General features: G+C 43.6%; 2 protein-coding genes across 3 annotated transcripts in view; one reads left to right on the top strand and one right to left on the bottom strand.

The window, feature by feature from the left end:
• The window catches only part of LOC105901608 (tumor necrosis factor receptor superfamily member 3), a 12,150-nt gene extending 488 nt beyond the window's left edge, over positions 1-11,662 (top strand). Inside the window, exons 1-8 of one of the 2 annotated variants that reach the window (XM_012829091.3) lie at positions 1-493; positions 3,867-3,995; positions 4,260-4,415; positions 4,764-4,851; positions 7,833-7,912; positions 8,270-8,377; positions 10,343-10,462; positions 11,054-11,662. The exon at positions 1-493 is cut by the window's left edge and continues 488 nt beyond it. In XM_012829091.3, the coding sequence (XP_012684545.1) occupies positions 469-493; positions 3,867-3,995; positions 4,260-4,415; positions 4,764-4,851; positions 7,833-7,912; positions 8,270-8,377; positions 10,343-10,462; positions 11,054-11,229 (882 nt within the window). In that variant the 5' untranslated portion in view covers positions 1-468 and the 3' untranslated portion in view covers positions 11,230-11,662. Of the gene's footprint in view, positions 494-3,866; positions 3,996-4,259; positions 4,416-4,763; positions 4,852-7,832; positions 7,913-8,269; positions 8,434-10,342; positions 10,463-11,053 lie in introns of those variants that run through there. The other variant, XM_031575628.2, reaches the window with a different exon arrangement.
• A 632-nt stretch (positions 11,663-12,294) lies between these two features.
• Positions 12,295-16,055, bottom strand: rbp5 (retinol binding protein 1a, cellular). Its single transcript, XM_012829152.3, has 4 exons — positions 15,544-16,055; positions 14,361-14,545; positions 13,444-13,545; positions 12,295-12,837 (listed from the first exon to the last, which is right to left on the bottom strand). Exons 1-4 carry the CDS (start codon positions 15,617-15,619, stop codon positions 12,784-12,786), a joined length of 417 nt encoding a protein of 138 aa, XP_012684606.1. The 5' UTR covers positions 15,620-16,055; the 3' UTR covers positions 12,295-12,783.
• Between the last annotated feature and the right edge of the window lie 313 nt (positions 16,056-16,368).

Raw genomic sequence — 16,368 nt, 5'->3', positions numbered from 1 at the left:
CATGGGCCTTTCCGCAAAAGGGAGGGAGTTAAAAGAAAAAAACAAAGATCGAGGAAGGAATAAAAGGAAGTTCCACTTGGTCCCTATGAGGACAAAGAAATACGTATTTGTAGTTTGAACCGTAGCCTGTACTTCTGAAGAGAAGAGGAGGTCGTGCAGGGAGATCAGATCAGAAAGTTCAAAAGGAGAAGTGAGACGCTTGTCTGCCCGTGGGAGGGACGCGCAGTGACGTAAGATCCGCACTTACCCCAAAATCAAAGGCAGAAACATTTTGAAATTTCATTAGAGAGGGGGTGAAGAGGGCATGTTCATTTTCTAAACAACTCTTATACAGTACAGTGGCTGACAAGTAAGCAAGGGAATTTTTTGTGACGATACGCAGAGACTGAGTTAGAAGGAGCTGTAAAACTCCCTGCTTTTCACTGGCTCCGCCGTCTTCTACTATTCTACCATTGCTCAGCTGACAACATGGGCTGTGACAAATGCCCTAAAGGTAAGTTGTCCTCCTACTGTGGTGATAATTTATGGTGCTGTCTATGTCCATGATGCAGGTCTATGATCCTGCAAAATGTATTGATTTTCTTTTCGGTTATAAATGTTAATCATGAACTTGTGAGGATGATTTGATGATTCAAATGCATTATCTGTGAGATTTGATCTAAGAAATAGGCTTCTCCTTGTGGTGATATGACATGATATTGAGTTTTTTCCCCTCTTGTAAACAAGTGCGCAGAGATAGCACCTGTGTTTCCCGATGTGAATATCTTGATTTCCTTTTCTTTAGTCTAGCTCCAAGGAATGCATCATCTGATGAGCTTGTGATGTAGAAATTAATTTTACTGACATGTTTGATTCTTGTGAATTCTTTTAGTTAGCTTTAGCTTCGTTCTATGATTGTTGCTGTTTGGTTTCTAAATGATTTGTCCACCTGGCTCGTGTTGCTATATTTCTAGTTGGATCGTCAGTGAGGATGCTGGTAGTAGAATTGTGCATGGTGTGTAATGTTCTTCAGCATAACGACATGAACAGCAAAAGCAAATAATTGCAATCATGCTAAGTTCTAACTTATTTCTTATTAACGGAAATATTGCTATAACAACCAAATGCGCGTTATTTGCTCTTACAAACTTGCGGAAATGTATCGTGCACTCTGATGAGTTGTGATACAGTGAGTCACTTCGTGCTTACACGGGATAAGATCATAGTAGAAAAACATTCTACTCATTCCTCTCTTATGCCAGCGCCATTCACATGATCATATCACAGATACAGCGGTCTCAGCTGGCACCGATGCTTGCATCAACCTCTGGAATTATAGACCCAGGTGGAGATGGGGATGCTGGGGCTGGGTGGAGTTCCCAGGGGGTACAGGAAGTCTTTAAAGAAAAGAAAAATCTGTGGGGTGCTTAGAAAAAAAATCATATGCAAAGTGACACAATGTGTGTTACTGTGGTGAGGTGTGCTGAAACTTTCCACGATAACAGTGTATAACATGGAAATTCCCCCGTGTCTTTAGGACTGCCTTGGTTTTGAATATTCAGTGTTCAGTAGTTTACCGTAAGTAGTTGCCCTCTGTGTCAGCCACCTGCTGTCTAGGTCTTTGGATTCCTCAAAATCTCAAGAGTTCAATACAATATTGCACAAATTGTCATGCATACGTGAGTATTTGTTGATTTCTTTGCACATGGTCTGACCCTGTAACTCTTAAGCATTCATTTTGTTTCATCTTGGTAATATATTGTCTCGGTTATGTCAAAGGTAATAGAAACAAAAGAACAAATACTATAAAACCAGATTAAAAAAAATGATATATATATATATATATATATATATACTACCGTTCAAAAGTTTGGGGTCACCCAGATCATTTCGTGTTTTCCATGAAAACTCACACTTTTATTTATCAAATGTGTTGCAAAATGAATAGAAAATATAGTCAAGACATTGACAAGGTTAGAAATAATGATTTTTATTTGAAATTTTAATTTTGTTCTTCAAACTTTGCTTTTGTCAAAGAATGCTCCATTTGCAGCAATTACAGCATTGCAGACCTTTGGCATTCTAGTTGTTAATTTGTTGAGGTAATCTGTAGAAATTTCACCCCACACTTCCTGAAGCACCTCCCACAAGTTGGATTGGCTTGATGGGCACTTCTTGCGTACCATACGGTCAAGCTGCTCCCACAACAGCTCAATGGGGTTGAGATCTGGTGACAGCGCTGGCCACTCTATTACAGACAGCATACCAGCTGCCTGCTTCTTCCCTAAATATTTCTTGCATAATTTGGAGGTGTGCTTTGGGTCATTGTCCTGTTGTAGGAGGAAATTGGCTCCAATCAAGCGTTGTACACAGGGTATGGCATGGCATTGCAAAATGGAGTGATAGCCTTCCTTATTTAAAATCCCTTTTACCTTGTACAAATCTCCCACTTCACCAGCACCAAAGCAGCCCCAGACCATCACATTACCTCCACCATGCTTGACAGATGGCGTCAGGCACTCTTCCAGCCTCTTTTCACCTATTCTGCGTCTCACAAATGTTCTTCTGTGTGATCCAAACACCTCAAACTTTGATTCGTCTGTCCATAACACTTTTTTTCCAATCTTCCTCTGTCCAATGTCTGTGTTATTTCGCCCATATCAATCTTTTCTTTTTATTGGCCAGTCTCAGATATGGCTTTTTCTTTGCCACTCATCAGGCCAGCATCCCAGAGTTGCCTCTTCACTGTAGACGTTGACACTGGCGTTTTGCAGGTATCATTTAAAGAAGCTGCCCGTTGAGGACCTGTGAGGCATCTATTTCTCAAACTAGAGACTCTAATATACTTGTCTTCTTACTGAGTTGTGCACCAGGGCCTCCCACTTCTCTTTCTACTCTGGTTAGAGCCCATTTGTGCTGTTCTCTGAAGGGAGTAGTACACACAATTGTAGGACATTTTCAGTTTCTTCGCCATTTTTTGCATGGAACAGCCTTAATTTCTAAGAACAAGAATAGACTGGCGAGTTTCACATGAAAGTTCTCTTTTTCTGGCCATTTTGAGAGTATAATCGAACCCACAAATGTGATGCTCCAGATACTCAACTAGCTCAAAGGAAGGCCAATTTTATAGCTTCTCTCACCAGCAAAATAGTTTTCAGCTGTGCTAACATAATTGCACAAGGGTTTTCAAGGGTTTTCTAATCATCCAGTAGTCTTCTAAGGCGATTAGCAAACACAATGTACCATTAGAACACTGGAGTGATAGTTGCTGGAAATGGGCCTCTATACACCTATGTAGATATTTCATTAAAAAACAGATGTTTCCACCTAGAATAGTAATTTACCACATTAACAATGTATAGAGTGTATTTCTGATTCATTTAATCATTGAAAAAAACATTGCTTTTCTTTGAAAAATAAGGACATTTCTAAGTGGCCCCAAACTTTTGAACGGTAGTGTGTGTGTATATATATAGCAATTCAAGCCTTGTAATGAATGAGATAAGTGAGGAGAAACCATACATTCATTCTTAGCAAAATTTAGAATGCAAATTTAGAAATTCCACTGGTGATTATGGAACTGCTTCTGAAACAGATCTGGCAAAGCTTCGGCAACTCTGGGTCTCATATTCACAAGAACATGGAGGCTAATAACAGCAATCATAGTGACAACTGGGTCTCATATACACAAGAACATGGAGGCTAATAACAGCAATCATAGTGACAACTGGCTCTCATATACACAAGTTCATAATCATGAGTTTACCCCCCAAGGCTGGAAAACATAGCAGCAGAGACTCATAGCAGAATGCTAACTCTTCATACAACTCTTCTTAACCCCTCTCTCTCTCTCTGCATCCATCCAACTCTCTCTTTCTCTCCCCCAGGTGAATACATGGTCACTGACTGTAGTACGCTCAAGAACAGCACAAACTGTGCCCGCTGTCCCAAGAATCACTACACTGAGGGAGACAACAACCTTCTTAAATGCATAGTGTGCAAAGACTGCTCCTCCGGTAATTACACACACACACACACACACACTCTCTCTCCCTTTCCATCCTTCCCTCACTCTATTCCTCACTATCCCACTATTCCTCTCTATTCATCCTTGTTGCTCTCTCTTCTCTCTCTCTCTCTCTCCTCTTCTCTCTCCATTTCTCTCTCTGGTTCCTGACTATCATAATTTTCTCTATACCCTGTTTTTATTTTAGTAGGCACATATTCCACCTCTCCCTCTTCTCTCTTCTCTCTATCTCTCCCTCTCCCTCTTCTCTCAGCTGAGCACCTGAGGGAGAAGACGAGTTGTCTGCCGGACAGAGACGTCCAGTGTGAGTGCGAGGAAGGCTTCTACTGCACAGACCCGAAAGCTGTGAGCTGCACGCATTGCGAAGTCCGTACCAAATGCAGGCCTGGGCAGGGTGCTGTGAAATTTGGTAAGCTAATCAATAATAGTTTAATCAATTCATTGATTTCAATCAGGTGAAGGGTGGAAGGATCAACAGGCTGTCGCTGCCTCCCTAAGGGCATGTTTCTGATAGAATGAGGTCTCTGTGATGCACCATGTTTCCAATAGAGTGAAATTTGTCAAAGAGGGAAGTTTGGATACGTTGAATGAACCAGGCCAGACAAGCAGGGTGAATTGGGAACGCTGCCGTAGATTCTTTCCGTCAGCTGAGGGTGAATTGGGAATGCTGCCGTAGATTCTTTCCTTCAGCTGAGGGTGAATTGGGAATGCTGCCGTAGATTCTTTCCTTGGCTGAGCGAGACATTCTGTATTACAGGAGCTTCAGAAGACACCAGCTGTGAACCTTGTCCTCAAGGAACCTTCAGTAACGTCACTGGCTATTCACCTTGTCGTCCACACACCAAGTAAGTGGGCATACTACACACACACAGTCAGGCACACATGCACAACGTGCGCACACACACACACACACACACACACACACACACACACACACACACACACACACACACACACACACACACACACACACACACACACACTCACACACATACGAATGAACACATGCACACACACACGAGTATAGAAAATGCACTGTTTCTTCTGTTGCATCACTTCTGTTGCATGTTTTCATGTATTCATTCAGAATTTACTGCAACAGAGATTCCCTCATAACACTGAAAGCAAAAGTACCTTAATATCCTCTGTATCCTAGTGTGAGTTTCTAGTTTCTAGAGCTGCACTTCTAGTTCTAGTTGCAGTTTCTGCAGTGTCATTGCAAATATTGTAACTCTGGAGTCAGAAAAAGCCAAACAAAGCCTGACAATGCACCTGTAAAACAGCACCACCCTCAGGGGGTTAGGAGTAACACTTCCAGTAACTTACAAGAGAAAATGGAGTCACTCAGTGATATGACGCAGCTTGCTGATTGGGTAGTTGTAACTAATGAGGTGTTTGCAAGAGCACCCTGTCTTTTCAGCAAAGCTGCATTCTGCGTTGTTACTGCAGTGGCTAGATATATGTTGTAGATAAAAAGTTATGAGCGTCTGTCACTGGTAGAGAGTAAACTAGCCAATTAGATAAGTACTGTAAAGTCTGTATTGTGGTGTGTAAACCCAATGCATTTTCGTGAAAGAAAAGTTTTATTTTAAAAGCTATTTGTGTTATGAGGGTGTTTCCACCAAATGTTATACTTATGCTCAGCCTTGGGTTCCCATCACAACAGAGGTGTTTTCCTCGGTTACTCAGCTATATCAGGTTAGACCACCACACACATCGCCCACTCGCCCGCCGCCATTTTAACCATACGTCTGTCTTTAGTGTTTGGTTTCAGGTTCAGTTTTACAGTGGCGCCGTGGGGAAATTCAATGATTTAACTTAAAACTTTATTCAGGGTTATTTTTGAGGATTTTGTACAGACCTTTATGGAGCATGAATTAGAAACTCTTACATACGTACATCTAGTCCATTAAGGTGAACTGGCAAATGTATTCTCCAAAAACATTTGTAACAACTCAGAACACTCTTTGATAAGGATTCTTTGTTTGATTTGATGTATATCTTTATATCTTTATATCTTATAACTAGTGACATCTGTCTCAAGGCACTTTAACGAATCAATGTCTATTAAGACAAACCCGGTCATCAAGCATTAGTGGAGGTAGCATCACTGCAGTAGTCAGAGTTAGAGTTGAAAACAGGACACTAGGTTAGTGAGGGACATTTGTTTGACGACAGCTCGATTTTTATCACAGCTCTGCAAAGGAAATGTATTTGGTTTGAATATGATCTCAATCACAGACATCAGACACACAGAAACGACCAAACAGATAATCAGCCATTCACACTTTCACACTTTCACACGCACGCACACACACACACACAACAGGATGTTTCCAGGTGTCAGAGCTTTTTGCTTTGATGACTGATCACTTGTATGTGTCACCTACAGCTACGGTATATGTCTCACAGAGCTGATGGAAGGAGATAAAAGATGGGGAAAGTGAATTACTCAAGCAAATAGGAGAAAAAAAGAAAACATGATTTAATACATAAACGATCAACTGTAAGATCAAATTGATACAGTTTTTATAATTAACACTGTACAACAGAAGAATGGGATATGGTCAACTTGAGTAGCTTAAATGTAGGTAATTCCTTAACGGAACATTGTGGAAAGTTCAAGAAGGTGTGGATTTAGGTTTACTCCAGAGTGTGTGTGTGTGTGTGTGTGTGTGTAGTGGAACTCACATATTTTGGGGTCTGTATGGGCTGGTATATTTAATACCCATGACATAAGAGACACAGCATAAAGAACCAACTATTCCATCAGTGATTTGTCAGTGATGTTTTTGACTTTTCACCCTGGTGTGCATTTGTTGAATGCTCACTATAACAAGGGTGGATCCTCTGCAACACTGCTGCTGGAGCTTAAAGCTGCCTTCAAGTGCTTGTTGTAAGATCCTTCTTCCAAGTTCAGAAACCGAATTACGTCTTGTCACGTATTCATGTCCCTGGTTGGAAATCCAGCACCAATAAGGAAGCATCTTTCAAAAATGGATGACCCGTCAAAGACACCGTTTTTATGTTTGATGTTTTCTCAATCATACAAATTAGTCTTGGGCGTCAGAGACAGGTTACCTGTCTGGACCTCAAAGCCAGTGAACCATAGATATAAAGAGACCTACATACAGCTCTTAGCCAGTGAACCATAGACATGAAGAGACTTACATGCAGCTCTTAGCCAGTGAACCATAGATATAAAGAGACCTACATGCAGCTCTTAGCCAGTGAACCATAGACATGAAGAGACCTACATGCAGCTCCTAGCCAGTGAACCATAGATATCGAGAGACCTACATGCAGTGAATCATTCTTAGGCATATGAAGTCACTCTTATTTAAGAAAATCAGCAACAAAGTCCAAATCTTACTCTCTGTTTATGAAAATGACTTTGTTGAAGCAATTGCCATACAGACATTAAATGTACAACAAGATGGTATTAAATAAACACATTCTTATTATCTATTGATGCCATGCCAATTTTGGTAGAGACACGCCCTCTTAACATCACTTCTTGGCAACTTGGGTATCAAAGAAAAAATCAAGTTTCCCACCAAATATTCCAGCTTTATTTGGCCATTCATATGCTCGTAATTACGATATTACCTGAAGTCTGAGTAATTCTATTGATTGCCCAACTTTTCTGTTGTCAAGCACTGCAGGTAATCCTTAAGTCCTGAGCACTTTTAAGACCAGAATGCCTCTTTGTTACACAGACAGAGAGATTTCTTTGTGAGTTTCTCATGGCTCTAAGGTGACCTTGCGCGAGACTGAGATGGTGAAATATCATGATGTCTGATTTGTTTGTTTGTTTATTCCTCAGTTGTGAGGGCCAGGAAGTTAAGCAGAAAGGCACTGACATAACAGATGCTGTGTGTGACAAACCGCTGTGTTCTACTCCTCGTAAGTACTTGGTTCTTTTGTGACTTAATATTTGTGCTGTGCTCCATTCCAACACCCAAAGGGTTCTTTTGTGACTAAACATTTGTGCTGTGCTCCATCTAAACACCTACATTTGAGTTTCATATTGCATGATATAAATTAGACTTTTGCTTCAACATCACAACAAGGAAGGACCTTAAAACCACCCTTTTCATATTCTCTATGAGGAGTATGCAGGGGATGGGAATACCTCTGGGAATGGTACAATCTCAAATCCAACCAATCATCATGGCATCTGAAAGCCTTTAGGCAGAATCCAGTGACTGCTCAGAGACGTTCTATGTAAGTTTGACTGACATCTTTGTCTTCCTATCACAGATGGTTATTGGTTATTACCCGCGGGCTTATGGGTGGGACTAATCGTCTCTGCCCTCATCATCGCAGCCTACTTTTACTGGAAGGCCAAGCGCCGATCACGACACACAGGTGTGTATGACTACAGCGTGGTCTGGGATAGTTTCAGGCAGAGAGAGCAAATCCAGGTGAGCTGACAACAGCGGAAGGGCTTTGTTAAACTCACACCCACATCGCCACTGCACTCACCAGATCAAAGCAACACTTACAGACCACATGAAAGGCGGCTATAGCGGAGGGAAATTCTCAATTCCCGAAATTTCATTCACTCTCTTCTCTTCAGAACAGGGTTTTAAATCAACCCGAACCGATTCACCAGAAGATAGTTTCCCCTCTGTGAGTGATGACACGGGTTCTCTCCACCCTCAGCTTGCCTCCAACCAACCTACAGGATTGTGTTTAAATTTTTTTTATAAAAAATACAGCCACATGCAGATTTGTGGGGGAGGATACAGAGCATTTGAGAAGAGAGGCTGGCTTAGTTCAAACATAGGAACTGCCCCCCACCCCAGGAGTCTCTGTTCGGAGATGCACTCGTGTGCAGCAGCGCAGTGTTCATCTTATCTGCAATCTGCATGGACATATGCAAGCGCATATGCGACGGCGACGCTGTGCGTCACACACCGCAGCAAACGTGCTCATCGGTGGCTCCATCTCTGATGCACCTCTCACCACATCCGCATCCGCCAAGACGCCAACACACACACACACACACACACACACACGCACCCACAGAGTGCAGCATCGTGCAAGTGCAAGCTCAGAAACACACGGTTACTTCCTTGCCTCTGTTATTATGGCTCAATGTCTGTCTGTCTGTCTCTCTCTCTCTCTCTCTCTGTGCTCTGCTCTGCTCTGCACATTTCTGCTTTTTGTTACCCCTTTTCCACCAAGGCAGTTCGAGGGCCGGTTCAGAGCCGGTGCCTAATCTAGAACCAGTTCTTCGTGTTTTGACAGCCAAAGAAACAGCTCTCAGCCTGGAAAATTGATCATGAACATGAACACTCTCTCAAACTTAATATTCAGAGAAAGAGAGAGAGAGAGAGAGAGAGAGAGAGAGAGAGAGAGAGAGAGGGGGAGAGGGGTTTGACTTTGACTTTTAACAGATTCGATCGCACCGACCATTTTGATCGATCGTGTGACAGTGGTGCATTTACAGTAGCTGCCCGCTAGTTCTCCTCTGTGCAGAAAGTGCTACACGGCGTGTGGTACGGAAAGCAGTGTAGTCCCAGTCGAATAATAATTGTGCAAAACTTTGGCCCAGTGCACACGCAACCAGTCGAATACGGCAATTGATGTAAGAAATTAGTAGCTATGCTCGCTTGCCAGTCCGCCATTGCTGTTGTTCAGTTTGGGGAGGGGAGGAGAGGAGATGAGATTTTTCTAAAATCGTCTCTATAGTCACATTCATTTCGCCAAGCCGTAGGAGCGCTACAGCCGGGGGGCAACTCAGTTACGTTCCTTCACAACAGCCTGTGGAAAAACAAACTAGTTCTTAGAAGGGTCACAAGTTGAACCAACTCCATTTGTAGCATCATCCCAGATCGAATACCTAGTTCCCGTTGGTGGAAAAGGGGTCTGCCTTTTGTCAAGTGGTTAAAGTTAGTTCGGAAGGCTATAACTGGAGACCCACTGTTTTGTGTGTGTGTTTATATGTGTGTCTGTGATTACATATAAACAGTGAAGGCATTTATAAACACACACTCAGTAATAAGCTCGGGGCACTTAGCCTTTGGAATTGCTTTCACTGCATTCTACACCACAGGAAATACAGATGAGCAAATAAATAATGCTTTTTTTTTTTTTTTTTGCTATAAAAATGGTTCTGCTGTTGCTATGTTCGTCTCCACAATGTTAGTTCTTTCAAGCTATGACTCAAGCTAGTTAGTCATAAGTCAACCAGTTTTGTGAAAACAACTGGGTCCGCGTCAACTCATAGTACGTGAGCCAGTGTGTCAGGTGCACTGATCTACCCATCATAAATGAATTACACCTTGTATTAACTATGTTATGCCCTCCCTTCTTGTGTGATTTTAGTGAGTTTCCCAGATGACTGTGTTGTAAGTGTTTCGCCTGCCCTGGCCCCTGACATACTGCTACCGCCGCAAGAACTCTACAAAAATGATTGCATCGAGATTATGCCACTCACCTGTCCAGGTAAACACCCAATGAGAGACCCAAAGTCTATACTACAGACCATCACAGGGCAGTTACCATCAACACAAACACAAACAAATTCTACACCATCACAGGATGAGTGGACTGAGATGAGTCGACATCACTCATCGTCATGACGATAACCACGTCAGCAATACCACAGTCACAAATACACACCATCACTGACTAAAGTACACCTGCTGCTTTATACGGGGACATCTACAGCTGGATGAGTGACACACAAACACTGAAGCTCATGGCTGAGCAACATGAGACCAGTGGATTGAACTAGAATTACTTAAAAAAAGATATATTTCTGTCCTTTTAAATTGACATTAAAAACTATGCCATTTGAGGTTGAGATTTATTTTGATCTCAGTCCCTTGAGGCAAATACTCTAGGTCTAGGCTGTAAGCATCTGAAAGTAAGAATCTAAAATGGTGCCTGTCTACTCGGTGCGTGCATGTGTTATCTGCAGTCATCCCAACTTCTCCTTTCACTCTTAATGCTCATCAAGATGGTTAGCACTAAATTGAGAGCCAAAAAATGAGAAGGTCTGTGTTCACAAGGGCAACTTCTCTCATCCTGCAGTTGAGACCAGCTCCATCTCATCATGTGAGTGCGTCCCATCACCAACTCTGACATCACAAACCTCACCAATGAGACTGATCCATCTGCCATCGGCCACCTGGGGACCTAGTGGGGACAGCAATGGATCTTCCGTCTGTCAATCAGAGCCACAGGAGGATGAGTGGCATGGGACCTAAAGCCTGGCACGCAGCCCCCCCCCCCCCCTCTCACACAAATGGGACAAGCTGTGGAGCATTTGGCCACTAATATGTGTGTGTTTGTGTTCTTAACACGGGCATTCAAGTGGGCCAAATATCTTTTTCTCCTCAGGTAACTTAAGGATGAAGGAGGGGATGTGTTTGGGTTCATACCTGCACTAAGACTGTCCGGTCGACAACTTCGGCTAAACGAGCGTGTCTACAACACACAACCACAAAAGAGTAATAACAGAAGCTGAGTGTTAAAAAGGGGAAAGGCTATCGGACACGGCACAGAGAAGCACAATGAACTGTTGAGTCGAAATGTCCTTGTATTTATATCGGCGAGCGCAAATGTCCTTGTTTGTTTGACACTGTATAGTCTTTGTGTATTTTGTTATGTCGTTTAGAATAAACTCCTCTTTTTCAAGTACCCCAATACAAAAACATCTGAAGTTGTGAAAAGCAGTGAGAGATTTTGGTGGCGGGCAGGAAGAGGAAGCAGAACTTTGTCTTTTGCTTTTAGTGGCTGTCTCCCCCTGCAGGTGTGAAGAGTGAACTCCATAAGTCTTTCTAAAAACATGATACTGCCCCATGGAGGCACAGGAAAGCATTGCTTTAACAGACGAGTGGAGAGAATGCTACTCTATTCATTACCTCAGCCAAGGAGGTTATATTTTTTGTTTGTTTGTCTGTTTGTCTGTCAGCAGGATTATTCAAAAACTAACTTTAGAAAATAAAAGCTAATTTTCATCAAATCTGCTGTAGGGGTGTAGCATGGGCCAAGGAAGAACCCATTACATTTTGGAGAAGAGCCGAATCACGGGCTGAAGCCACAAATATTCTTTTCACTTTCGTTGCCACTGTGGGATAGGACACTTCACCAGTTATATTCATGTTTTCATTCAGTTCCACTTTCAAAATGCAGATTCACAGTCACATCAGTAAAAAACCCATTCACTGAGATGTATGTAGTCATTAGGTTGGAACCCAATCACAACAACTAGGACTCACACACACACACACACACGCCTCAAGATGGAGAAATGAGAACAGAAGTCATGCTGTTGTTGTAACAGTGTATTTGCATGCATGAAAACTAGCTACATCATTGGAGAATGTACCGCTTCTGTTCCCATGGAGAGTGGGAGGAGGTCAGCCATGACTCAGCCAGCTCTACTTCCTGTCTGAGATTTGGGCACCAGCTGATTGGGGGACAGATTTGGCCAGGATCCAGTATGGATCTAGAAGATCTATTCCACCCCCAGCGGCCATTTTGGGATAGCGCAGTTAGGGGGAAACAATTTTTAATCAGATTCACCCACAGCAGGCAGGGCCCCCAGTTGAGGTCCATACACCCATCGCATTGGGAGGAGGAGGAGGAGGAGGGACTAATGTCTTCCATTGCCTTTGCTTTTTTTTTAAGAATAATAATAAAGGCTATGCTAACGCTATCACATTAAACCTTTGGCAGGAAGGCCTCCATCTCTGTGTAGCATTATGGCCACCAGAGCACTGGTTGCCATGGCAAAACTCTGGTCACGACCCCCACATTCACTCTGCCTTCTTAAAAACTTGCTTGGCAACCACCCCCTCTGCTCTCAGCTCCTATAGAGACACAGAAAGAGAGGGATAGAAGGAATAGAGGAAGAGAAAAGAATAACCAAGTTGTAGAGGTGACATTTGAAGTAACATTTTCAGTAATTTGCCATGAAATAAAAACAAAATCACACACAACGTCTTCTCTTTTCATTCAGTCCCCACCACATCCTGTCCACTTAATCTTTTCTTTCAAGACTACTCTCTCTTCCACAGCCACTACTGTCTGTGCCTCTCTCCATCCCGCCCCTCCCCCCTCCACTCCTCAGCCCCAGGAAGCAGCACGCTGCGGGGACAAATCTCACCCTGGCTGCCTGGATCGAGGCCAGATCAACACCAGGAACTGCTACCTAAAACCTTCTCTTCTCTCCTCTCCTATCATCTCAGAGTTTCCTCTCCTCCCCGCTCCTCCCCGCTCCTCCCCTCTCGAAGTTTCCTTTCCTCTCCTCCCGGAGTTTCCTCTCTCTCCTCTCCTCCCGGAGTTTCCTCTAGCCCTCTCTGTCCGATCCTCTCCTCTCTTCCCGGAGTTTCCTCTAGCCCTCTCTCTCCGCTCCTCTCCTCTCTTCCCGGAGTATCCTCTAGCCCTCCCTCTCTCCCTCATCCTTCCCTTCTTACCAGGTGCAGCTGGTTTCCCTCCAGCCAGTGTGTCCATCCTCTGCCTTCCTTCTCACCCTTCTGGTCACACACCAGCTTTTCACCCTGCCAGTCGATTGTCGTCTGCAAATACACACACACACACACACACAATATTCATACAGAAGAAATAAATCCATGTAGGCTGCAGACATAATTACACAGAGCTACTGCATTAGCTACTTTGTCAAAGTCACAGTTTTAATATCATACACAAGCAGCTCATAGTCAGTAAAAACAAAACATATTTTGTTCAGGAAGATTTTGTCACAACTTAACTTAAAAGCTTATGGAAACACCAGCCAATTATGTAAAAGTAAATCTCGCATTGTTCCTCTCCATCTCACACACACATCCCCCCACACACTCACTCAGACACACACATACATCCCCCCACACACACACACACACATACATCCCCCCACACACTCACTCACACATACATCCCCCCACACACTCACTCACTCACACATACATACACACATCCCCCCACACAGACACTCACTCACACATACACACACACATCCCCCCACACGCTCGCTCACTCACACATACATCCCCCCACACTCACTCACTCACACATACACACATCCCCCCACACAGACACTCACTCACTCACACACACACACACACTCTTCTAATCTTCTATTTCTTCCCACAGCAGGAGTGCTCTACCAGCGTTCCTGCACCACAGGCAGAAGTTTTTTTTTAAAAGGGTGGAATTAGTTACACTGACAAGATACAATCACTTCAGGCCCTTGGGCTGGGTTGCCAATCTGATTAACGAAACGTAATACGGGGCTTTATAAAGAACTAATTATAATCAGGGAATGAAAGTGAAGGGGAATCTAGCCACTTCTTCAACTACACAAAGACAAAACACACACACAAACACACACCTGGCACTTGCGGCCATCAACGGCACCCAGGTCCTCTGTGAACTCCTTGCCCAGGTAGAAGTCCATGTCAAAGTTCTTGAAGGTGGTGACGGTTTTGATGGCCATGTGTCCATTGCTGGGGTCATGTTGGATCTGCTTGGTGGGTCTCAGCATACACACCACCTTCCTCAGAGCAAAGTTCACATCTGGAGCACACAACAGATAGAGGGGAGATCATCACTCTCTCTGTGTGTGTGTGTGTGTGTGTGTGTGTGTGTGTGTAACACGAGAGACAGAGAGATGATAGAGAATGGTTGAGTGCATTATGATCAAAGAAACTGTGTGTGAGTGTCTGTCTGTGTGTGTGTGTGTGTGTGTGTGTGTGTGTGTGTGTGAGAGAGTTAAAGGGATACTCACACACACACACACACACACACTGGTGAGAAAAACTGTGTGTGGGGATGAGAGAAAGCATTTGCGTGTGAGCGCAGTACAGAGAGGGAGAAAAAGGCACAAGGGTGGGATAAGTGATTGTGTGTGGTAATGAGAGACTCTCTCTCTCTCTCTGTGTGTGTGTGTGTGTGTGTGTGAAAGACAGAGAGAGATAGTTAATCCACATTAACACCTCTCTTCAACTACTCTGCCATTTCGTTAATGAAAAATCCATCGTCGCCTCACCATTCCATGTCTGACTACATGAACCTAAACGATTCATCGGTACTGGAATCGCGAACACACACACACACACACACACACACACACACACACACACACACACTTCACTCTCTTCCATCACTACATCCAAATCACGTTCCTCAGTCTCCCTCGGCGCACCCATTTGAAGCTAAACTGACGATTCCCTTCTATTGTCAAGTAACAAGAGTAGCCTACTGTACCGAGGCCTACGGTGTTGGTGGACCCTAGAACTGATCTGGGTCGAGTCTGCTCCAGCGTTAGCTACAACATATCCTCACCTAGCACAGATCTGTTCATCCTGAGCAGGAGAAGTACAAATTCGATGCAGATGTATGCATAACGGTTGCAATCATCTGTCCTGAATCATTGTGCAAGACATTTCTGCAGCTGGAGTGATGACGTGGTAAGGCAGAATTAGTGAGTAAAGATGATCTCATTGTCTGGAAGTCGCCCTTCTCATACCGTGTAATATATACATGTTAAAGGAACAAATACAAAAAATGTTTACCCAGAGCTGCGAGGTAACCATCCATATTATCTTGAGATACCATGTGGTAAGTTCCCGTGAGGTTGGATTTGGACATGTTGTTACTGTTGGTGTTAATCTCTCTCTGACGAACGGCGTGAACTTCTCTTTACCTGTTGCGCTGACACCCTACCTTTACTTTTGTTATCCCTGTTTTGGATCAGCAATCACCGTTTCCGCCAGGACACCACTACCGCATTGTATATTAAAATGAGCCGCACCGGTCGAAGTCGCCTTTTTATCTCACAAGGAACATATGTCTCACGAAGCAAAGTTTTCTCGAGCAGTAGATTAAACCGACGGAATGTTAGTGGTCTGCACTCAGCTGGCAACCCCAAGAGTGTTCGCTAAAGGAACGTTCCCAAACGTCTTAAGTTACCCCGGTTCTCCCACAAATCAGTTTAACTCCTCCCTGTCGTTACACGGGGGAGTTCTGTTAGGCAAAAGAGGCAGTCAAAAAAAAAAACCTGTTCTGATAATCCGCTCTGGTTGCGGAGCTTTCCAGAGTACCAGATGATTTAATGTCAATCTCTCCCTTTCTCTCTTACTCACTCCTCCCTCCTCCCTCAGCTCCCCTCCCCATATGCAGACTTTGTTCTGCGCCCCGCGGTTAGGGGGAGGCAGGCATGTCCACAAATGTTTTTTTCTCACTATTATGTAGCGTTTATTGGGTCAGCTCAATGGGGGTCGACTGAACGCAGCGATATCATAAACACATGGCCTCATTGCACAAACAATTTAAGGCGGCCAAGTACCCTTTAGTCCTCTCATCCCCCTGTCCTTTGAAGTACTTAAGGGAACATACAC

Source organism: Clupea harengus, chromosome 11, assembly GCF_900700415.2.
Source record: "Clupea harengus chromosome 11, Ch_v2.0.2, whole genome shotgun sequence".
NCBI lineage: Eukaryota > Metazoa > Chordata > Actinopteri > Clupeiformes > Clupeidae > Clupea > Clupea harengus.
This window is presented reverse-complemented; position numbering and strand designations above follow the sequence as displayed.

What these genes read in the sequence shown, in the direction of transcription:
- rbp5 (XM_012829152.3), bottom strand. Translation starts at nt 15,619, where the DNA reads ATGTCCAAATCCAACCTCACGGGAACTTACCACATGGTATCTCAAGAT. An exon ending in TGGTTACCTCGCAGCTCTGG is followed by an intron (nt 14,546 to 15,543) that starts GTAAACATTTTT and finishes TGTGTGCTCCAG; the next exon opens with ATGTGAACTTTGCTCTGAGG. An exon ending in AGGGAAACCAGCTGCACCTG is followed by an intron (nt 12,838 to 13,443) that starts GTAAGAAGGGAA and finishes GTGTCTCTATAG; the next exon opens with GAGCTGAGAGCAGAGGGGGT.